At 42.5% G+C, this 25501-nt stretch overlaps 1 protein-coding gene across 1 annotated transcript; it reads left to right on the top strand.

Annotated features, from left to right (window-relative positions):
• The first annotated feature begins 10885 nt into the window (after positions 1-10885).
• Positions 10886-22122, top strand: LOC138359986 (serine-rich adhesin for platelets-like). The gene is made up of 3 exons (XM_069319864.1): positions 10886-11250; positions 13355-13470; positions 21044-22122. Exons 1-3 carry the CDS (start codon positions 10886-10888, stop codon positions 22120-22122), a joined length of 1560 nt encoding a protein of 519 aa, XP_069175965.1.
• The last annotated feature ends 3379 nt before the right edge of the window (positions 22123-25501 follow it).

The raw sequence follows: 25501 nt of genomic DNA, 5'->3' as shown, positions 1-25501 counted from the left end.
GGGTTTGTAACTGTGCACTGTGTTAGATAATGTTCCAGTGGTCTGTTGTGGTTGTAACTGTGCACTGTGTTAGATAATGTTCCTGTGGTCTGTCGGGCATTTCTCCACAGTGCATCCTTGTCCAGATCCAGTTCAAGTGCTATAAGAGTCGTAATTGCTTGGTGCTTTCCCCTGATAGTTCACGTCAATTAGTTCCATCTCTCTCTTTCTGTCTGTCTGTCTCTCTATTGGTCTCTCCTTCTCTCTGTGCTGCGAATGTGTGAATGTGTGTCTACATGAGGCAAATGTGTGTGTGTGTGTGTACTCACCTAGTTGTGCTTGCGAGGGTTGAGCTTTGGCTCTTTGGTCCCGCCTCTCAACTGTCATTCAACTGGTGTACAGAATCCTGAGCCTACTGGGCTCTATAATATCTACTTTTGAAACTGTGTATGGAGTCAGTCTCTACCACATCACTGCCTAATGCATTCCACCTGTTAACTATGACACTGAAAACGTTCTTTCTAAGGTCCCTGTGGCTCATGTAGGTACTCAGTCTCCACCTGTGTCCCCTTGTTCGCGTACCACCCATGTTAAACAGTTTATCTTTATCTAACCTGTCAACCTCTCTGAGAAATTTGTAGGTAGTGATAATGCCTCCCCTTACTCTTCAGTCTTCCAGGGTCGTGAGGTGTATTTCACGCAGTCTTTCCTCATAAAGCATGCCTCTTAGTTATGGGACTAGTTTAGTGGCATACCTCTGAACTTTTTCCTGCTTCGTCTTCAGCTTGACAAGGTACGGGCTCCATGCTGGGGCCGCATACTCCAGGATTGGTCTTACATATGTGGTACACGAGGTTCTGATTGATTCCTTGCACAGGTTCCAGAAAGCACTTCTGATGTTAGCCAGCCTTTAATACGCCGCCGATGTTATTCTTTTTATGTGGGCTTCAGAAGATAAGTTTGGTGTGATATCAACTCCTAGATCTCTCTTTCTGTCCGTTTTATAAAGGAATTCATCTCCCATTCGGTATCCTGTGTCTGGCCTCCTGTTTCCACTGCCTAGTTTCATTTCCTTACATTTACTCGGCTTTAGTAGTCATTTGTTGGACATTCATTCAATTTGTTTAGGTCATCTTGTAGCCTCATACCATCTTCCTCCGTCTTAATCCTCCTCATAATTTTTGCATCGTCAGCAAACAATGAGAGGAACGATTTTATACCCTCTGGGAGATCATTTACATATACTGTATCAGAAACAGCATTGGTCCAAGAACTGGCCCCTGCGGGACTCCACTGGTGACGTCTCGCCAATCTAAGACCTCATCCCTCACAGTGACTCGCTGTCTTCTGTTACTTAGGTACTCCCTTGTTCAATGGAGTGTCTTCCCTTACACTCCTGCCTGCATCTCCAGCTTTTGCACTAGTCTCGTTTGTGGTTCTGTGTCAAAGGCTTTCTGGCAATCCAAAAATATGCAGTCTGCCCACTCCTCTCTTTCTTGCCTGATTTTTGTCGCTTGATCGTATAATTCAATTAATCCTGTGAGGCATGACTTGCTATCCCAGAACCCATGGTAATGTTGTGTCACAAAGTTCCTTCGCTCCAGATGTTCCACTAGCTTTTTATCGCACAATCTTCTCCGTCAACTTGCATGGTTGATGGAGAAGTCCTCTCTATACTCTTTCTTGTATTTCGGGACTAAATTTGCCGTCTTCAAAATTTTTGGCAGTTCACCTATTACCTATTTTTCGCACAATTTTAGGCTTACATGGTATGCAAGTTAGGGACACTGGTCTAACACTGGTTCAGTGCCTCCTGTCTATCCCCTTTCTTGTATATCTGGACTACGTTTACCGCCTTCCAAATTTCTGGCAGTTCACCTGTTACCAGTGATTTGTTATTCACCATAGAGAGTGGCAGGCACAGTGCTTCTGCTCCTTCCTTTAGTATTCCTGGTTATATTCCATCCGGGCTTGTAGCCTTTGCCACATCCAACTCTAGCCAAAGCTTCCTTACATCCCCACTGGTAATCCCAAACTCCTCTTGAGGTGCTTGGTTGACTATTCCTTATCTCTGGAACATCTCTTTGCTCTAATGTGAAGACCTCCAAGAATTTTTGTTGAGTTCCTGATATATGTGTGTCTACTCACCTAGTTGTACTTATCTAGTTGTGACTGCGGGGGTTGAGTTCTAGCTTTATGGTCCCGCCTCTCAACTGTCAATCAACTTATGTAAAAGTTCCTGAGTCTACTGGGCTCTATCATATCTACATTTGAAACTGTGTATGAAGTCAGCCTCCACCACATCACTACTTAATGCATTCCATTTGTTAACTACTCTGACACTGAAAAAATTCTTTCTAATATCTCTGTGGCTCATTTGTGCACTAAGTTTCCACCTGTGTCCCCGTGTTCGAGTCCCGCCCGAGCTTAACTAAAGAGTTTGTCTTTGTCCACCCTGTCAATTTCCCCTGAGAATTTTGTAGGTGGTTATCATGTCTCCCCTTACTCTTCTGTTTTCCAGGGTCGTGAATTTCAGCTCCTTTAGTCTTTCTTCGTAGCTCATACCTCTCAGTTTTAGAACGAGTCTGGTGGCATACTGCTTAATCTTCTCTAACTTTGTTTTGTGTTTAACTCATTCCTCCACTTTGTCGTCTTGTCGTCTCTGTCTATCTTCATATGTCTTGATTCTTCTCATAATTTTCGCGTCATCAGCAAACATTGAGAGGAAGGAGTCTACACCCTCTGGAAGATCGTTTACATATATTAGAAATAATATGGGTCCAAGTACAGAGACCTGTGGGACTCCGCTGGTGACTTCTCGCCACTCTGATGTCTCCCACCTCACAATTATTCGTTGTTTCCTGTTGTTTAGATACTCCCTTATCCATTGGAGCACCTTACCTTTTACTTCTTCCTGTTGCTCCAACTTTTGTAACAGCCTTTTATGAGGTACTGTGTCAAAGACTTTCTGACAGTCCAAGAAAATGCAGTCTGCCCATCCTTCTCTTTCTTGCCTAATTTTTGTTGCTTGGTTATAGAATTCTATTAAACCTGTGAGGCACGATTTACCATCTCTGAACCCATGTTGGTGGTGTGTTACAAAGCTATTTCCCTCCTGATACTCTGCGAGCCATTTTCTCACGATCTTCTCCATCACCTTTCATGGTATACATGTTAGTTAAACTGGCATGTAGTTCAGCTCCTCTTGCCCGTCACTCTTTTTGTATATTGGGACTACATTAGCTGTCTTCCAGCTTTCTAGTGGGTCTGCTGTTTCCAGTGACCTGTTATACACCATAGAGAGTGGCACACTTAGTGTTTCTGCACCTTCTTTTAGTATCCACGGTGAGATTCTGTCAGGCCCAACAGCCTTTGTCACATTCAGCTCCAACAAATTCCTTTTGATCTCATCACTGGTGAGGTAAAATTTCTCTAAGGTTGCTTGGTTTGCCTTCTCCTCATTTAGTGCAGGGGCTTCGCCTTGTTCTTTTGTGAAGACCTCCTGGAATCTCTTGTTGAGTTCTTCACACACCTCCTTGTCATTCTCTGTGTATCTGCTCTCCCTTTTTCTCAGTTTCATCGCCTGTTCACTGCTGGTTTCCTCCTGATGTGGCTGTGGAGCAGTTTTGGTTGGGTCTTGTCTTTACTCGCGATGTCATTTTCATACTGTCTCTCTGCTTCTCTCCACACTCTGAGGTACTCATTTCTTGCCCTCTGGTAACTCTCCCTGCTCTCTGGTTTTCCGTTATTTCTGTAGTTTCTCTATGTACTTTTACTCAGTTGCTTCGCTACCTTGCATTCCTGGCTGAACCATGGATTCTTCTGTAGCTTTTCGTTTTTCTCCTTTTGGACCGGGCTAAATCTGTCCGCAGCTTCCTGACACTTCTGGATGACATAGTCCATCAAATCCTGTACAGACTTCTCTCTGAGTTCTGTATCCCATGGTATTCCCCTTCGGAAGTTTCTCATCTCGTCATATTTCCCTCTTCGGTAATTTAGTCTTTTCCCTTCCAATCCCATCCTTGGATAGATTATCCCTACCTCTACCAGATACTCAAATGTCGATACACTGTGGTCACTCATTCCTATGGGGCTTCAAATTTGACTTCCCTTATTTCTGACTCATTCAAGGTGAATATCAGGTCGAGTTTAGCTGGTTCGTCATTGCCTCTCATTCTTGAGGGGTTCCCTTACATGTTGGTTCAGAAAGTTCTTTGTTTCCACTTCCAACAGTTTAGCTCTCCATGTATCTGGACCCCCATGTGGGTCCCCATTCTCCCAGTCTATCTTTCCATGGTTGAAATCGCCCATGATTAAGAGTCTGGAACCATTCCTGCAGGCAACTGCAACTGCAAGACTCAAGGTGTATGAGAACTCTTATTAGTTTCGAGGGAAAATTTTTACATATTGGATAAATGACTTGATATAGGAGACTCTTCATATGTGGACCATATCTACTCACTATTTTGTAATCTACAGGTCAATCGGTATTTTATGCCGCATGAGTTGTCATGCAGGTAATGTTTGTCACTGCCTAGTAGTGTGGTGATGTCAGTACTGGGGCCAGATTCACGAAGCAGTTACGCAAGCACTTACGAACCTGTTCATCTTTTCTCAATCTTTGGGGGCTTTGTTTACAATTATTAAACAGGTAGTGAGCTCCCAAGCACCAGGAGGCTGTTTATAACAATAACAACAGTTGGTTGGGAAGTTTTCATGCTTGTAAACTGTTTAATAAATGTAACCAAAGCCGTCAAAGATTGAGGAAAGATGTACACGTTCGTAAGGACTTGCGTAACTGCGTAACTGCTTCGTGAATCTGGCCCCTGCTTCCTTCCTAAATGAACTACAGACACACTCTGTCCTTCCCTAGTGAGGTGAGAAAATGACGGTGAATATATTAGTAATTATATGCGCTTTTAGGTTAGGTTTGGTTAAGCTAGGTTATGTTAATTTATCCTAGGTTTGGTTATCGTAGGTTTTATTGGATTAAGTTAGATTTGGATAGTTTTGGTTACTTTAGGTTAGATTAGGGTATGGCTGGTTAAGTTCGGTTAGGTTAGATTAGATTAGGTTAGGAAAAATTAAGGTAGGTTATTACAGGTTAGAATTGAGCTGAGAGTGAAATATATGCTATAAAATATATGCATAAAACAAAGTAACATTAAAAACTGGTCAAAGCATTTTTTTTAAGTTAGTAAAAGCTTATAGCTTCAGTGACATATTAAAGCTGATCAAAGAGTTTGTTTCGATGTGTCTTTGTTGAACAAATTTTTTTAAATGAATTAGAGAAGTCACTAAAGCGAAAAAAAACTATTTTGAATTTTGAATTCAATTTTTACTTTGCAATGATTATGAAATATATTCTTGTTCCCTAGTTATCCTAGTTAAAGTTTCGAAGTTACTACCTTATTCATACCAGATATATTGGCATTCATTTATTAATTTTCAGTTATTAAAACGTTTACTTGTTGATTTCATTATTTATTTAAATTATTAATAGTTATTCATTTTTACATAAATTTTTTCCTTTTCATTATAAATTTGTAGTATTTTCATTCTATTTTTACATTCATTGAATTTAATATTTAAACAAGAGGGAAAGCCAATTAGTATTGTTATAAAAAGAGGGACACTCTTCCCCTTGTCCGTTAAACAAGACCTGTTCTAGTAATCTTAAAAACTGCGGTACACAATCAATAAATTGCGGTATACAACCCATAAACTGCGGTATACAATCAATAAACTGCGGTATACAACCAATAAACTGCGGTATACAACCAATAAACTGCGGTATACAATCAATAAACTGCGGTATACAACCAATAAACTGCGGTATACAACCAATAAACTGCGGTATACAATCAATAAACTGCGGTACACAATTAATAACCTGCAGTACACAACCAATAAACTGCGGTACACAATTAATAACCTACGGTACACAATCAATAAACTGCGGAACACAACCAATAAACTGCAGTACACAATCAATAAACCGCAGTACACAGCCAAAAAAACTGAGGAATACCATCAAATAAATAGCATTATACAGGAAATAAACTACAGTACCCTACAGTACAATCAGAAAAAATACATCAAATCTATCCTCAAAAATTAATAAAACAAACTATTCAGAGTGAAAAAAATCAAACCTCATTTGTATTGAGAATTGTTTTATGCATTAGAAAAAGGGACATGACAAGGCTATTAAGTTCTTTTGACCATGAAAACAGCTTGATCCTCTGAATCGCGACTCGTGACTGGAAACCAGAATATTTAATAAATAATTCTGCACTCAGAGCTTCCTTAAAACGGCCTTAGCTTGAGCTACCTCATCCCATTGTGTGTATTTTACCTCAATAAACTTATTTCAATTTCAACGGCCTGACTCACCTACAGAGTTCTGCGTCTTTCGCTTCTTTGCAAACAGAACCAATGACAAAAAAAAAACAGAAGTCAAGGTTGTTCCGAACGGTCTGTTTGTCAAGTGAAGTTCTTCAAGGTGGTGTTCTTCAGGAGCGCTGGAAGACGAGCCTTTGTTGAGAACGGTGTTCCACCGGTTAACTTTGAGTGAGATGGTGTTCTACAGAACAACCTTCTTCGTTATGGTGTTCTACAACTCAGACTTGTATGAGATGGTATCTTATCAGGGCATTCATATTGCGGATTGTGTTCTACAGGAAAACTTTGATGCGAACTGTGTTCTGCAGAACAGTATTGTTGGGAATGGGGGTCAGTACGACATTCTTGATATCCCCATGTTCATCAAGATATCCTCATGGAAGATGAATTTCTACGAGACATCCTTCATGTGACTGATATACTACGGGACAACTTTGTTGTGGATAGCGTGTGTGTATGTGTGGGTCTGCAGGACAGCCGGGAGACGAACCCTGGCTGTACATGTGTGGGGACGCCAGTATAACAGCGTAATGGTGCGTTAAGAAGTCATTATTGTCACGTTGTGAAGGGAGGAGAGAATAGTGGACGTCACAGGAGAGACGGACCCGGGCGGTGACGCAGTCAGGGAGGGCTAGGAGGGCTAGGAGGACAGGGAGGGCTAGGAGGGCAAGGAGGGCTAGGAGGGCAGGGAGGGCTAGGAGGCAGGGAGGACTAGGAGGGCAGGGAGGGCTAGGAGGCAGGGAGGGCTAGGAGGGTAGGGAGGGCTAGGAGGCAGGGAGGGCTAGGAGGACAGGGTGACCTAGGAGGGCAGGGAGGGCTAGGAGGACAGGGTGACCTAGGAGGGCAGGGAGGGCTAGGAGGACAGGGTGACCTTGGAGGGCAGGGAGGGCTAGGAGGACAGGGAGGGCTAGGAGGACAGGGAGGGCTAGGAGGACAGGGAGGGCTAGGAGGACAGGGAGGACAGGGACAACTTGGAGGGCAGGGAGGACTAGGAGAACAGGGAATTAAAGACGAGCAATAAAGACAGGAAAGAAAAAAAAGAGATCAGGAAGGGCAGAAAGAATAATTATTGCCCCCATGACCTACGTGGGAGACACCAGGTGCCCCCTTCATCAACACACTCCAGGGATCATCGCCCCTCTGGTACGTCAAAGTAATCATTACTCCATTTTTAAAACAAGTATTAATATTGAATTGCCTTTAAAGACAAACAACCGAAAAACAGATATATTGCCTATCATTCTCGCATGATTCAGTTATCAGAGTATCCGAGAAATATGTAACAGTCTGACTAATCAACAGTCAGCATCCATCCTGTCCTCACACTTAATGCCATACATTTTACCAACGTGAAAATTACAATGGTTTAGTGGATATAAAGCACCGCAATGTTAACGCTATCTTCCTAGATATGTCAGGCGGGTTGTTAGTATTCTTACGTTGCTGATAAGGGAAGAACCACTGCAGATATGACGCACGTCAGATGGTGTGAGCAGCCTGGCAGGAAGGGTATATGGGCAGCCTGGCAGGAAGGGTATATGAGCAGCCAGGCACGAAGGGTATATGGGCAGCCTGACAGGAAGGGTATACAAGGCAGGAGTGGGCATGTGTCCAAGCCAGACTGAGAAGGCCGCGTATAACCCAGCTCGCGTCCTTGAAGCGTCAAGATCTACGGTTGTTTGTCCACACTCAATTATCGGAAAACTCTCCGCGTCTGATGAACTTCTATGCCCGTGGCCCCATACCCGGACATATCCCCGCTGGGATGCTGAGGAAACGATGGCATGTTTGCGTCCTGTTTACGAGGGTCCCAGACACGACAGACCGGAGAACCCTCACCAGTCTCTTCTACCCTGTTTACATTTCTCCTCCCTAGACGACGCAATTCTGTGTTTATTTTCTTTTGGGGGGTTAAAGAATGAGAGAGACGTGTTTACTCTCTAGCCTCCCCCTTAGCTCCAGCTCTTCTGTGCTGGAGAAGACGGAATATGTTGCCGTGGTTGATTCCAAGGGTTTTCTAGACGAGAGAGTGAGCTTAGAGGTTTGTTGTTGTTAAAGATTCGCTACCTGGAACAATGTTCCAAGTAACACGGGCTATGGTGAGCCCGTAGGAGCTTAGAGGGCAGTTTAGAGTTTAGTTTGAGAGTGAGTTTAGCGGGTAGCAGCAGAGCAGTGAGTGATGTTGGGTAGGAGAGAATAGTGACTGCTGGGATGTCTACCAACCCATTCAATACTGCTAGAATTATATTAATATTTAGTGCTGGTTCTATCCTAAAATATTGGAGTGGTTCAAGCAGTTTTTAAGTGTTATGCAATCTTACTGACTTAGCGCTTTCTGCTCAGAAATTACCATAAATTAAGGTGTACAATATAGTCAGACGGTCTCTCCCAACAGCATTGACACAAAAAATATATATGTCAAATTTAACTTAATGCTTTTAAGCATTGAGGTTCGTTTCTGTCATTCAGTATAGGACACCGTGCTGAGTGGTGCGGTACTTCATGCTGAGCACAGCACACCACACTGAGTACAGTGCATCAAGCAAGGCTCAGGACAGAATGCTAAGCACAGGACATCATGCTGAACACAGAACACCATGCTACTGAAGTAGAAAAAATAATGTTCAAAATATATGTGCATGAACGCAGTTTATATCTTAACATATATGATCAATTTAAACAAAAATTAATGAGGCAGAACCAGAAGACAAACGCCCACATACAAAACACACACACACACACACACACACACACACACACACACACACACACACACACACACACAGGTATGCCACTAGACTGGTCCCAGAACTAAGAGGCATGTGCTACGAGGAATATCTGTACACCAGTTGATTGACAGTTGAGAGGCGGGACCAAAGAGCCAAAGCTCAACCCCCGCAAGCACAATTAGGTGAGTATAATTAGGTGAGTACACAACACACAACACACACACACACACAACACACACACACACACACACACACACACACACACACACACACACACAAACACACACACACACACACGCACACACACACACACGTTCGACCCTCACGTTTAAGGGTGAGAGTGAGCAAGAGGCAACAGGCAGGCACGGAGGGAAGCGACTCCGCGCCTTATTTTAGCCCAGACGCACCAATAGTCCGCTAAATCAGCAAGGAAAATGTGTGCCTCAAGATCCAGATGAAGATCTAGGAGAAATGTTCCAGGAGACGCAAATGACCTTCCTTCCCATTTCCCTAGTTTCCTGCTATTTCTAGTTTTTTGGTGTTTTTCTTATCACGCGATTACTCTAGGAAACAATTTGTGTAAATAATCTTATTTAATGTTTCCTGTTGACTCCAAAGCATAGAAAATGGCTAATTTATTCCCCCCTCAGAATTTGTTTTGATATTTTCCTTAGACGACTTCATAAAGCTCTATGACACAAAGGACAAAGCCAAGCTTAAGGGGGAATAATAACCGTTTTCTATAATTTGAGGGCATACGCAGTCAGAAAATAACATTCACTACCATATTACCACAACACAAGACATTCGTCTCACAGTGTCGTCATATTCCATTCTCTACCACGTGAATGTTATTAACTCGACTATAGTCAATAATAGAGAGGCTTCAGTCGTCTGTTCCGCAACCATATTGTGACATTGTCTGCTTTTGCTGTGTTACATGTGTGTTACATGTTTGTTACATGTGTGTTACAGGTTTGGTTACATGTGTGCTACATAAGTCACATTGTTTACAGCAAGGATCTATGTATTTAATTGATAGAATATTCGCCATTCACATTCAACAGGTATTAGCATAACTTCACATTAAAATAGCCATCATGTTACAATATATATTTCAGAATAACTACAAATTACACCAACTACACATAAACAAAAAAACAGTACCAATGATGGCACAGTGATAACACATTCGCCCTGTACCTCGCTAGCGAATTGGCCTCAGTTCGACTCCTAGACAGGGAAGATTGACTAGATACCAATCTTTAACAGTACACCTCTATTCACCCAGCAGTAATTGGGTCGCTGGTTGTAAACGGTTTGTCGCATCGTGTTCTTGGGGAAGCTTGTGGGCAAGGTCGACCCATGAACTATGGGAAAGGGAAGCTCTCAGCCTCTTAACAACAAGACTCAAAAACCTTCACTCACCATAACCATTTGTATAAAAAAAAATCAAAACAGTAAAAAGTTATAACAGTAACCAGTAAAAAATTTATATTCGTTAATACAAATACGTCTTAAATTTAAGACAACACGTTAATTAAAACGACCTCATATTAAAACAATTTAATATGAATAAAAACTTCACTACAAAAGATTCGCGTATTAAAACTGAAGCAGATTATAAGAGCAGCATATTAAACAACAATATATTAATATTAATAACAGCCAACACTACATTTGCTCTGAGATAAAATGAATTTGAATAGGCTTTAATATTCCAAGCTAGAGTGGCATGTAAATTATTTACAGCTACGGGTGGATCTGGCATAATGCCAGGTGGCACTGACATGACTGACGGGACCCCTGGCATTGACATGACTGATGGGATCTTTGGCACTGACATGACTAACGTGATCTCTGGCACTGACATGACTGACGGGATCTCTGGCACTGACATGACTGACGGGATCTCTGGCACTGACATGACTGACGTGATCCCTGGCACTGACATGACTGACGGGATCTCTGGCACTGACATGACTGACGGGATTTCTGGAACTGACATGACTGACGTGATCCCTGGCACTGACATGACTGACAGGATCCTTGACACTGACATGCCTGACGGGATCCCTGGCACAGACGTGATCTCCGGCATTGATATGATCGACATGATCAATGCCATTGGCATGAAGTGCGTTGATTGACTTTGACATGATTGACGTGAACCCTGGCATTTATCGCAAATAAAGATGATCTGCCAATCTTTGATGGATTTGACGACTAGAACATTGTAGGATGATATAGATATTTGTCCTTAACATTGTGGTTAATCTCAAGTTATTTCTAAAATAGCTAATCAAGACACATGACTAGTAGTGTGATAGTGAGGTGACACATGGCTAGGAGAAATGTAGTGGTAAGGTGACACATAGAAGGTGTAGTGTGATGGGCTGTGATCAACAGCACTATGATGAAGGACTGAGCCCCTCGCACAATAACATGACCACAGCCAGGGGGCGCGAGTGTCAAGACTTACAATATAAAACCTCTGACACGGTGTCAGTTTCCACAAGCTTTGGTCGCAAATATTTTTCACTGACAAAAACAGGTCTTTCTGTCTTGCTGATACTTGGTGATATATATATATATATATATATATATATATATATATATATATATATATATATATATATATATATATATATATGTATATTGGAAATGTATATTTCCAATATTTAATATATTGTTTATATATTTCCAATATATATATATTGGAAATGTAACCAATCTTCAATATGTTTAAAAATTAGTAAATGAAATAGTACGTGTGAAGACCGTAGAGTGTATACAATTTACTCGGTACCTTTGTATGGATACCATCACACATAAATATAACCCATCATAATGAGACAGACATTGCTGCCAAATTAGCGTGTAAAAAAGATGGAGTTGAATTGGATCTAGGTATCCCCATCTCTGCTGTCAAAACTATATTGTTCCAAACACTCAGGTTTGATAGGAAAGAAATTACTGACTCCCAACGACCTGAAATCACATGTATAATAAGCCATGATTTGTTCAGATCTGAAACCTATATCTATGGGTAGCACAAAACGTCCACCAGACTGTGCGACACAATGGTTGCCAGGATCAGGTTGGGTTACCATTACCTGTGATAGGTGGCTACAGGTGACGGATCTCCCAATCCTGAGCATTTCAGGTGCTAACTCTGTGAGCAGGAACTGCGGCATGATCTCCCGCACTACATCACCGAATGCCCAGTTATTAGACCTTTCAGACCAGTTGGCATGAGGTACCTGGAGCTTTGCAATTTATTCACTCTCGTGTTCTTGGAGATATCCTCACAGTGAACCCAAAATTTGCCAGTGCAGGCTACTAAACATAAGGCCCTGTATGACTAACCATCCTGCGAGATGGGGACTTTTAGTATCACTGCTGCCTTACTCACTCTTGTGTTGATGATATCCTCATAATGCACCCAGAGTTTGCCAGTGCAGACTACTTATCACATGCCTCTGTATGACTAACCATCCAATGTGATGGGGATTTTTTAGCACTACGTAGCTAGCTTTTTGACACACTGTACTCCCCTTCATATAGTGTAGGGTAGCTGCTCAAATGCAAATGCACCTAATGTATTAAGAAAAAAACAGCTTTGGTCAATTAGCATCTGACTCGTATGCCTTATATACGTATATTAATTTCAGTATCACCTAAATAACTAAAGAATAGCGAGATGTACCTTGAGTGGAGAGGAAGCGAGGAACGGAACGTTAATTGGTTCTAAATCAACTTCGCATATTTTAAATAAAAATTATTACGCCGATATAAAATTGTACCAAACTAATTTTGAAATCAGCTACAAGGTAATATTGTCCTTCGTTAACATTAAACCCAAATATTATTAAAAGATGCTAATTGTGGAAATCGCTATAATTGTATCTGTTCATATATAAGCTTTAATTAGAATAAATAAATATTTCTTCAATCTCATTGCACTTGAAGCTTTACATATTATTTAATTATTATTGTTCTTAAGTGCTCGAAAGCTTGAGTAGAAAGTATCTTTCAGCCAGATGTACGATAAATCTAGTCATACAATACACACGTATAAGCCAGAGACGATACCCCAAGTGTCCAACGGCAGACAGGTCTATGTCAGTTGTACCTTTGTAGACGATACCTCCACAGTGTGACGGTGTCCTATCCTATATCTCTCCTGTGCCGACATAAAGAGTCATATCTCTTCAACCTGCACGTTCTCTGATGTTCAGGGAACATTTTGATATATATGAAGGTATTGAGAGTTGTCGTATTGGAAGTGGATTTGCCAATTTAGTTTGGTTTTACAAGTGGCTTACACCCTTTTGTGTTACAAGACGGCGCCGAGGTAAGCCGCTTCCCGCCAAAGGAGCGTGACGCCAGCCGTCTGGTGATTGGCCAAGTAAAGTCACGTGACGAGATTGACCAACGGCGAGGAGCCCTCGGGTGGTGTGACGTCACAAGGCGGAGGACTCTGGGCGGCCCGAGTGCCCTGCGGCGCTCAGAGTGTCACGACCCGTCATTGAGAGCGGGCACGCTCAAGTGAGCTCCCAATTTGGAGGCCAGGAAGCCCCGGCCAGTGGACCCAAGCGGCTGCATTGATACTACAGATGTCAAGGCAGATTAGTTAACTCCTGGGGAGTAAAAGGAAGCAAGGCTTAGTTGGTATTAAAGCGCCTAGAGCTCTTTTGCTGATAGTCTGTGGCGAGGTGAACGTTGGGCGGGGTCGTGATTGCGCCCTGCGGAGGTAGTTCAGTTCAGACACATCAAGCGGGCTGCTGTGACCGGGGTCAAGTCCACTGGAAGATTAAGAAGGGGAGACTGAACCAGACTACGGGCTTGTCTACAGTTCCAGTGAGGGAGGAGGGAGACGACGTGCGCAGGGACCTGTCTCCAGTACCAAGGAGGAATAGGACTTGCCTGCAGAGGGAGAGTACGGAGAGAACACTCTTCTACAAGTCAACTGAGGACCTTGTGAAGACGATGTCTTCAGAGCCCCACCACACACAAGCCTATGCCAGATGCCGTCTACATTATTTGCATGTGGAAGGTATTTGTGGCAGAATATTAAGATGATAATCTTGGCTCTGAAGACCAGGCTGTGATGCTGCGTTTGACAGTTGATGGTAATGCTACTCGTCCGATATCGCCAGATGCCGCCATGATCTCGTGGGATGCTGGTGCTCAGGAGATGAAAATACAAAATTATATATATATATATATATATATATATATATATATATATATATATATATATATATATATATATATATATATATATATATATATATATATATATATTTGATTTTAGGCGTCAGACCATAACTGAAAACTCTGCACCCCAGTGAATGGTCCAAGTTGGGGACCTCTCAAGCTTGAATATATATATATATATATATATATATATATATATATATATATATATATATATATATATATATATATATATATATATATATATATATATATTCAAGCTTGAGAGGTCCCCAACTTGGACCATTCACTGGGGTGCAGAGTTTTCAGTTATGGTCTGACGCCTAAAATCAAATATATATATATATATATATATATATATATATATATATATATATATATATATATATATATATATATATATATATATATATATATATATATATATATACAATATTGATAATGATTCAGCTTTATAATTGGTTGCTCTACAAAGCCTTGCATGAGTGGGAAAAGTGTGGTACCCGCCTATACCTTAATCTCCTCTCCTTAATTAACTTTAAGAATTTAAACGAAGATAAATGTTTTGTAAAGTTGGTGTTAAAAGTTCAGCTTGTACCCAAGACTTGTGGTGGTAGAACTCTTTGTAGGTTAAATACACATCATAAACATACATCAGATTAAAATTACATAGCATCCAAAGACAAGGATTACCCTAAACTATCTTTCAGAAGAATGTTTGTGAAAGACTAAGTGACCAGGATATGCAGAGCATACGGAGGACTCACGAAGAATGAAACTCTGGTTGAAACTGAACTGATAAAGATAGAACTGTGAAACTGACTGTGACGAAAGCCGCAGGTCCCGTTAGGATCCTACACCAGGAATTCTAAATGATGCAGCTGCAGTCTTGTGTATACCGCCTGTTGAGACATGAAAAAGGCTAATGTGGTATCTCTAACCACTACCCCCAGCCTATCAGAACGAGGCTCACAGATCACGTAGAAGTCTGACTGCATCTTACTTGTTTTTACTCAAATTAAAACTTGTTACTGGTGTATCAGGAGGAGTGCTTAGTTAGGTGAAAGAGGCTCCTTTGAGGATGGATGCAAAAGGTTATCATGAGAGAGAAGATATAATGGAGTAAATTATTGAAGTAATTCACAGGAGTAGGTGCTAAGATTTGTCCTGTTTCTGGTATCACACTCACGATCTATTAGAGGAAATAATTTCATTGATATCAAGGGTTTTGATGATGCAAATCCAATGAGAGGAATCAAAACAGAGGAGGACTGGGGCAAGTGCAACACTACAAATTAAAGAAGATAGGGTCCAGAGCCGGCTTTGAAAATCAAGAGCGGGCTACTTGATTTTAACCCGGTCAAATGCAACGTTGTGGGACTAAGAACATGAGTGTAAAGACCTTAAATAAAGTTCATAATGGACGAGAATCTCCTTCTCAGTACAGAAAAAGGGAAGGGCTTCAGAGTCGACATAATTACAAACCTAGCAGCAGTTTTATAATATCAAAAGAAAATATGCAAGAACAAAGGAAAATGACACTGAAAATAATTATTTTAACATAAACGTTAACATTTGCGTTAGTTACGAGAAACGTACATTAACACCAATCGTTTAGCGATCGCAGTTAACAAGCAGTAACGTACGTCCAAGACGCAACTCTCCAGTGCGTCTAGAGTTTACGTCGCCCAGCAAGCACGAGACGAGACCATTGTCATTTACCCAGAGGGGCAGCGACGCCCTCGCTCACTGAGAGTCACTTGTCATTACTCAACTGCAAGAACACCCCGACGACGAGCAGATAAAACCACGAGTCGACGGAGAGCTGGTAGACCAAGGTGTCGCTCTCTGGTCCTGAATGGTTGATGGCTGAATGGCTGGTTGGTTGACTGGACTGTTGGCTGGATGAATGGCTGGTTGGTTGACTGTTGGCTGGCTGAATGGCTGGTTGGTTGACTGTTGGCTGGCTGAATGGCTGGTTGGTTGACTGTTGGCTGGCTGAATGGCTGGTTGGTTGACTGTTGGCTGGTTGAATGGCTGGACTGTTGGCTGGCTGAATAGCTAGTTGATTGACTGGACTGATAACTAGATGAATGGCTAACTGTTTGTACTAGACTGCTGGCTGGCTGAATAAAAGCACTTATGGACCGCGGAATAGTTTTCCAGTTGCCTGGAAACACCATCTAATATTTCGGCCTTATTGCGTGCTAAAATGCCTGCCTGTTTCTCCCATTAACTAGCTAACCATCTGTCTCACCGAATGGATTTTTGCCTGGATAGTTAGCTGACTGATAAGATGTTTGACATGTCATTAACTGACGAACAATATGGCTCTCTGACAGGTTGTCAGAGGTAGTTGGTGTGACAGACATAATAGCATAGGGCAATTCATGCTTGTTAAGGCTCATAATGGCATATTGAAAATTTTAAAATATATTGTAATAAGGAATTAATGAATGAGCGTAGAAGTAAGAATTGCTTTATCACTTGTGGTCTTCTTCCTCAATGTTTATATTTCCTTCCTCATCGTCTTCCTCATGTCTTCCCACTCCTCTTCGTTCCTCCCACTATCACCAGACACCTCCTCAACCATCCTCTCATAACTTCTCTTCTGCCTCCCAGTTAATTTCGGATCATCTATTCTTCTTTCGTTTTCCTTGAAGTTCTTTATCTTATCTCTCCCGCCTCCCTCCTTCTTCTCCTCCTCATGTGCCTCCTCGCTTCTCTTCCTCCTTCTCTCCTCCTCCTCCTAATCTCCACCACATGTTCCTCCTCCTCCTCCTAATGATAAAGTTTAATGATGCCTCTCATGTGCCTAATTGCGGTTGTTTCGCTCGTAAATGTAATTGTTGTAACAGCGAAACATTAACAATGTTTAAGTGGCTGTGAAGAGTGAAACACTCGCAGTCATAAATGCACTCGTACACACACACACACACACACACACACACACACACACACACACACACACACACACACACACACACACACACACTTCCAGATGACATGAGGTGGAGCATGTACAGTGCCTGTCCTTCACTCAGGCCTTCATTGTGGAAGGTCATAGTGACATCAAGGTGTGTCGCGCCTGAACAATGGCTGACCAGTGCCGTCACCGACATATCAGTGAAACAACACTGCCAGGGACACCATTTTCCCCGCTGGACGATTACACTGCAAGAGATCATTTATCACACTCAGCGCTCTAGTTCCTGCCGCTTCACTACACTGGAACAAGCTTCAGCAGTATGAGGGATAACACGAACACAGCGTGGGAGTTATCTCCTGAATAACACAGTTAAACAGTTACACTTACAGCATTGTTCACCGGTGTTTATCCCAGGAACATAATCTTTTATGTTGAGAATTACAGCAAACTTTCTAGTAAAGACTTGATACTCAGCACTAGAAGAGCAATCCTAATGACTGTGTGTACTTACTATTTGTATCTGAGGATCGAGCTGTTAGCTCTTGGTCCCCGCCTTTCAAATCGTTGGTGGTCTAATGTACTAACTCCCGACCTATTTTCCACTCTCATATTTTGTACATATTTGTATCACATATACACATATCCTCAGGATACAGCCCATAGCAGCTAGCTCCCAGGTACTTAGTTAGTGGTAAGTGAACAGGGAAAACAGGTGAATGAAACATTGCCTGTTTGTTTCTGCTTCACCCGTGTGTGTGTGTGTGTGTGTGTGTGTGTGTGTGTGTGTGTACTCACCTAGTTGTACTCACCTAGTTGTGTTTGCGGGGGTTGAGCTCTGGCTCTTTGGTCCCGCCTCTCAACCGTCAATCAACAGGTGTACAGATTCCTGAGCCTATCGGGCTCTGTCATATCTACACTTGAAACTGTGTATGGAGTCAGTATGGAGTGTGTGTGTGTGTGTGTGTGTGTGTGTGTGTGTGTGTGTGTGTGTGTGTGTGTGTGTGTGTGTGTGTGTGGAGGTGACACACTGGGAATATTCCACACAATCTGTTCAGGAAGTGTGTGTGAACTTAACGTGTCCTCCCAGAACTGATCAGGATGCATGATTACCTGTTGCACCACTCTTGGGAACCTTCCTTAGTCGTCAGTTACCTTCGTTAGACCTCCTGCATTGTTGGTGTGTAGAGGGCACTGTAGGCCTCCTGCACTATGTGTAGAGGGCACTGTAGGCCTCCTGCACTATGTGTAGAGGGCACTGTAGGCCTCCTGCACTATGTGTAGAGGGCACTGTAGGCCTCCTGCACTATGTGTAGAGGGCACTGTAGGCCTCCTGCACTATGTGTAGAGGGCACTGTAGGCCTCCTGTACTATGTGTAGAGGGCACTGTAGGCCTCCTGCACTATGTGTAGAGGGCACTGTAGGCCTCCTGCACTATGTGTAGAGGGCACTGTAGGCCTCCTGCACTATGTGTAGAGGGCACAGTAGGCCTCCTGCACTATGTGTAGAGGGCACTGTAGGCCTCCTGCACTATGTGTAGAGGGCACTGTAGGCCTCCTGTACTATGTGTATAGGGCACTATAGGCCTATGTGTGGAGGTATTTGCAGGCCTCCAAATCATGTATGGAGAAGATGCCGAGCTGCTGCCCGGATGATCTTGAGCCACGCCGTTGAATAAATGAAATTGGTGTTGGAGGCTCGAGGAGCCCAAAGCATCTTTCTTCCTCAGGGACCACCAACAGGATTATCCCCAAAGTCACCTCTCACGGTACAGTTTCCCTTGATTGTTTTCCTCCACTCCCCATTGTCTGACCCCTCCCTTCTCTACCCTCTTCCTCTCTCTCCCTGCCTCTCCCTCCTACACCCCCTATTTTATTCCCCTCCCTCCATTCTTCCGCCATTCCATCTTTCCCCTCACTCCCTCGCGTTTCTCCTTCTTCAATCATACACACAAAAAGGTAGGTCTCTCCACTGGTTCGGTCTCTGAAGACCAGACATTGTATTATACAGTGTTCCCCAGTAATCCCCAAGAGTCCTGACCAGCCCTGCAAGTCTCATCTCCTCATTATTATTCACTGGACAGTCGAAGCCTCGAACTATATATATATATATATATATATATATATATATATATATATATATATATATATATATATATATATATATATGTATATATATATATATATATATATATATATATATATATATATATATATATATATATATATATATATATATATATATATATATAATGTGTACTCACCTAGTTGTATTTGCGGGGGTTGAGCTCTGGCTCTTTGGTCCCGCCTCTCAACTGTCAATCAACTGGTGTACAGGTTCCTGAGCCTATTGGGCTCTTTCATATCTACATTTGAAATTGTGTATGGAGTCAGCCTCCACCACAACACTACTTAATGCATTCCATTTGTTAACTACCCTGACAGTGAAAAAAATCTTTCTAATGTCTCTGTGGCTCATCTGGGTACTAAGTTTCCACATGTGGCCCCTTGTTCGTGTTCCACCCGTGCTAAAGAGTTTGTCTTTGTCCACCCTGTGGACAAAGTGTGTGTGTGTGTGTGTGTGTGTGTACTCACCTATATGTACTCACCTATATGTGAGTACATATAGGTGAGTACACACACACACACACACACACACTTTGTCCACAGGGTGGACAAAGACAAACTCTTTAGCACCGCTGTGTGTGTGTGTGTGTGTGTCTGTGTGTGTGTGTGTGTGTGTGTGTGTGTGTGTGTGTGTGTGTGTGTGTGTGTGTGTGTGTGTGTGTGTGTGTGAAAAGGGTGTAGATGAGCGCGTCTTCCACTGCTTATAATGAATGCGACAAGATATGGGTGAAAGATCCCATGTCGTTCCGCTAAAATGTGTTAAAAGAAAAAAAGTCCTCAACTTTAAACTCCAACAACTTGAGTAAAAAAAAGACAGAGGAAGTTTCTTGCCAGGTTTTGGTTCCTGAGGAGAGAGGAGTCTCAGCGGTGCTAAGCAGGTCGAGGCTCCTGAGATCTCTGTCATCTCAGCTGAGGGTTTCAAGCTGCGGATAGACACTTGGGTTTCTGAATGATAAGTGTATTTTTCAAGACGAAGAAGAGGATAATATTGTCATGATAACTTCAAGTAATTGCCCTACAAATGAGGCTAACATTATTGGAATATAGTTTGAAACCAGTAAACATATGTAACCTTGTGAACAAATCCACAAGGGCCGTGACGAGGGTTCGAACCTGCGTCCTAGAGGATCCCAGACGCTGCCTTAATCGACCTTGTGTTGATTTGATTAATTGCTCATTCCAACTGAATTGTCGATTGGCATTTTTCAGTTTACTAACTTCTACTGTAGTTATGTGGTCACCTATCCTTTGATGGTCTCATTACCTATTGTATGAGCCAGGGTCTGATCATCTACTGTATGAGCCAGGGTCTGGTCACCTACTGTATGAGCCAGGGTCTGGTCACCTACTGTATGAGCCAGGGTCTGATCACCTACTGTATGAGCCAGGGTCTGATCATCTACTGTATGAGCCAGGGTCTGATCACCTACTGTATGAGCCAGGGTCTGATCACCTACTGTATGAGCCAGGGTCTGATCACCTACTGTATGAGCCAGGGTCTGGTCACCAGTATAAACCAGGGCTGAGCGGGTTCTCCTGGTTGACCACGAGGTTAGAGCAGGTGCATAACTTTGAGAATATTTGCCTTATACATGAACATAAACCCACAACATCCCTGTTGCTAAAGCCTCCAATGAGCCTATAAACCCGCTCAGCGCTGGTTTATACTGGTGATCAGACCCTGGCTCATACAGTAGGTGACCAGACCCTGGCTCATACAGTAGGTGACCAGACCCTGGCTCATACAGTAGGTGACCAGACCCTGGCTCATACAGTAGGTGACCAGACCCTGGCTCATACAGTAGGTGACCAGACCCTGGCTCATACAGTAGGTGACCAGACCCTGGCTCATACAGTAGGTGACCAGACCCTGGCTCATACAGTAGGTGACCAGACCCTGGCTCATACAGTAGGTGACCAGACCCTGGCTCATACAGTAGGTGACCAGACCCTGGCTCATACAGTAGGTGACCAGACCCTGGCTCATACAGTAGGTGACCAGACCCTGGCTCATACAGTAGGTGACCAGACCCTGGCTCATACAGTAGGTGACCAGACCCTGGCTCATACAGTAGGTGACCAGACCCTGGCTCATACAGTAGGTGACCAGACCCTGGCTCATACAGTAGGTGACCAGACCCTGGCTCATACAGTAGGTGACCAGACCCTGGCTCATACAGTAGGTGACCAGACCCTGGCTCATACAGTAGGTGACCAGACCCTGGCTCATACAGTAGGTGATCAGACCCTGGATCATACAGTAGGTGATCAGACCCTGGCTCATACAGTAGGTGATCAGACCCTGGCTCATACAGTAGGTGATCAGACCCTGGCTCATACAGTAGGTGATCAGACCCTGGCTCATACAGTAGGTGACCAGACCCTGGCTCATACAGTAGGTGATCAGACCCTGGCTCATACAGTAGGTGATCAGACCCTGGCTCATACAGTAGGTGACCAGACCATGGCTCATACAGTAGGTGACCAGACCCTGGCTCATACAGTAGGTGATCAGACCCTGGCTCATACAGTAGGTGATCAGACCCTGGCTCATACAGTAGGTGATCAGACCCTGGCTCATACAGTAGGTGATCAGACCCTGGATCATACAGTAGGTGATCAGACCCTGGCTCATACAGTAGATGATCAGACCCTGGCTCATACAGTAGATGATCAGGATCCGGTCCTTCCCGGACGGGTCAGCACTATAGAGCCTTCTCGCCGGATATTTTAACTTTGTCACGAATTCGAATAATGATGTTGGGGGGTGGGAGGATAGGCAGTCTATCCAGGAGAGCCGGGGCTCCCATCCTGGATGGGAGTGAACCTTGTTTTGTATCTCTTGTTTGTGAAGACGGGACGAAATGCGCCGTACGGATGTGCGTTTCTTGGCTGCCTTGCTTGCTAGGTTAGTCACGTGGGTGTTTATGGTCACTGAAGAGTTAATCTTCATTTTCAATATGTCACCTTCATCGCTGAACACCTGGTTTATGCCTCGTATTTGTTTTCCTGCCCCCCCCCCCCACCCTTTCAGTATCATAGTTTCTTATTATCATTATTATCATCTGTTTTCTTTTCTGCTAATGTGACCTGTCATCACCTTCCCCAGGTAGATATTGATGCAAGTTTTCATTAATTACATTATGTAGCAATCTTTTTTTGTGTGTCCCCGGGTCGTGTTCTAATTGTTTATGCCTCAAAAGTACAGGAAATGGCTATTATTCCTTCCAAACTTTAGATTTGACCTTTCCTTTAGAGAGCAGGTTGGGGAAAGATGGCTTAAAGGGTACTTAAAGGCTGCCGACTCTTTATCTAGCTCTCTCTCTCTCTCTCTCTCTCTCTATTCCGCTCTCTCTTTCGGACTTCAGCCTAATGTAATCCATAAATGGAAGACTCAAATAAAAACCAAAAGGGAAACTTGCGAGGAACAATGGAGACAAATGATAACAGGAGAGACTGCCGGAATGACAGGGAGAAGTTCACGAAATTTATCACGGTTAAATCGTGGCTGGTGTAGGATGTAGGAAGGTTAAAGCCTGGCTGGTGTAGGATGTAGAAGGGTTAAAGCTCACCTCGTCCTCTCTCGACCTTCGGATTATACTAACGTGCTCACGACCTACTTTTATCATATTTTATTATCCACCTTTTAAGGTAACGTGTATTGTAAAATACTGGCTATTTTATTTTGGTTTAATAGAGCCTCGATCATGCAAGATTTCTCCTGAGACTGAAAACACTCAAACACGAAAAATACTTTCCCCCGCATGTCATAAGCTGAGGTGAAGCTTGGGTCCTGCCTCACCTCACGTCGTTCATCAATATGGCATACACACACACACACACACACACACACACACACACACACACACACACACACACACACACACACACACATTCGTGTAGATAAAACTAAGGTTTTTTCGTTTTTTCATTCGTGAGAAGCGAAACATTATTGTTGCTTTGCGTGTAATCTAGGTTTAATGTTGCAGTTTTTGCTTTGTGTGTTTAACGAGAGCCAGGAGAGGAACTGCCTTGATGTTTAACGAGATCTACATATGTGGTCTACATTAGTGTTTAGTGAAGCCCAGATGAGTGCTCTGTCTTGATGTTCAGTATCCATTCGTCCTCAGTACAAGGCAGTGATCAAACACTATATTTAACTGATAATGAAATTAATCTCCTATATCACAGCTAGTGTTAGCCAACACTCCACCTCGGAGGGAAACATGAATTGACTGGTGTCTTCAATCTTTGTCTTCCTGATAATGCCTCGTATCGCCCCTTTATAGTTAAGCTGAGAAGATCCCCTGACGAGGATCAAGAGGGCACATGTGTGTTCGTCTCCTGAGTCTACAATATATTTACCTTGATAGTGAAGCACGCTCACAAATTGGACAAAAATGCAGTATCAAATATTCTGTTTCCTAGTCAAATAAGATTGAGATAAGGCCCTAATAAGAATATATAGAGCCCAGCGTTCATGGTTAATAGTACATATAGCAATTATTGATCGGGCAAAATGGAATGCTGTTCCACCTAAAAATTCCGTTTTATATTTCTGGAAGGCACTAAATGAAACGATAATAGTTGGAACACTGTACAACGAAAATTAAAGCCTGTCCTAGGCATACACACACACAAACACACACACACACATTATATATATATAATATATATATATATATATATATATATATATATATATATATATATATATATATATATATATATATATATATATATATATATATATATATATATATACAATCCTAGGCCTGCTTTAGTATTTATATATATATGCTATAAAAGACCCAGGAAGACTTAAGTTAAAAAAAAATTCTCGTGCACTCTGCAATTTTGTTGTACAAACAAGCAATTAACCTTCATGTGCATGCGAAGGAACCTTCTTTAGCAGCACCGGGCTTTATCTGCGAGTTCGATCAAGAGTTGCTATAAGCATCATTGTCGGATAGCAGGTGGTGTCTGACCCGATGCACAGCTTCCGTATAAGCGGAGGTAATCATTGATAGCAGCTGTAGATAGCCAATTGTCCTGATTGGTCGCATCCACTGAGGATCCTTCCCTCGAGAGTAAACACCCTTCAGCCTTAATTAATTAGACAACCAAGAGCACAGATGAGCAAACGAGGTCATTTCCTGCTTCATACGCCAGTTGAACTACTAAGTAATCGACATCTGCTTCATTAGTAGTCAACACTTTCGATGTGGTAGTGAATTATTGATCATTAACAGAGTTACTTACACCCACTTCATCAGAACTCAACATCATCGTAGTGATGGAGACTTAAGGCCTGGGCAAAGTGATGGTCACCAACTTCGTAAATGATCCACCCAGTCGTAGTGATAGTTACCTATTGATCATTAACGAGATAATTGACGCCTGGGTCATTATGGATCAACACTGTCGTAGTGACAGTGACCTATTGATCATTAACGAGATCATATACTAGCGTATCGTTTAGGTATATGTCACCATTGAGAGTCATTGTTTAAAGGGGTAATAGTACGGATAGTATGTGTTAATACAGAAAAGGTGTAATAGGTAATAACAGTAATAGGGATTAAAAAGGAGCAGTTGAGTGGTTAATATTAGAGCAAACACCTCTGGTAATGTTACAGGTACAGTTCTCAACAGTTAATGTACTGTCACCTTTGTTAGTGAATTAAGTCTCAGCCGAATTGGTTATGTTAAACTGACCTTCGTTTTCTGTTCTTCCTCATTCTCGCTCCAACAATATTAAATTCTAGTTCTAACATCAGCAAGAATTAGAAGAACTCAACTGCAACTGAAAATAATAATACAAATATAAATAACAATATGTTTAACATTAAACTAAGCCTTGCAACTGAAAATGTAACATACGTAACCTGTAAGTTAACAAAAAATTTAAAACATATTCTAATAACATTTTAATCCAATAACTGAACTTCTGGCTAAACCGAGATGAGATCTCAAAATTTCCCAAGACTGGAGAGGGAGTGAGAGAGAGAGAGATTAGTGAGACAGCTTGAGATGGAGTGAGAGATCAGTGAGACACCAGAATAGTGATCACTATACTGATTCCACACGACTAAACTCACATCAGGAGGTGT

The sequence above is a fragment of the Procambarus clarkii genome, chromosome 94, assembly GCF_040958095.1.
Source record: "Procambarus clarkii isolate CNS0578487 chromosome 94, FALCON_Pclarkii_2.0, whole genome shotgun sequence".
Lineage (NCBI taxonomy): Eukaryota > Metazoa > Arthropoda > Malacostraca > Decapoda > Cambaridae > Procambarus > Procambarus clarkii.
Note: the sequence above shows the minus strand (reverse complement) of the source record. Positions and strands in the feature narration are given on the sequence as shown.

Excerpts from the sequence above, each read along its gene's own strand:
- LOC138359986 (XM_069319864.1), top strand. The coding sequence starts at position 10,886 with ATGCCAGGTGGCACTGACATGACTGACGGGACCCCTGGCATTGACATG. Across the intron at positions 11,251-13,354 it reads ATCAATGCCATTGGCATGAA|GGAACATTTTGATATATATG; the intron begins GTGCGTTGATTG and ends TCTGATGTTCAG. Across the intron at positions 13,471-21,043 it reads TGTTACAAGACGGCGCCGAG|CGCTGGTTTATACTGGTGAT; the intron begins GTAAGCCGCTTC and ends AAACCCGCTCAG.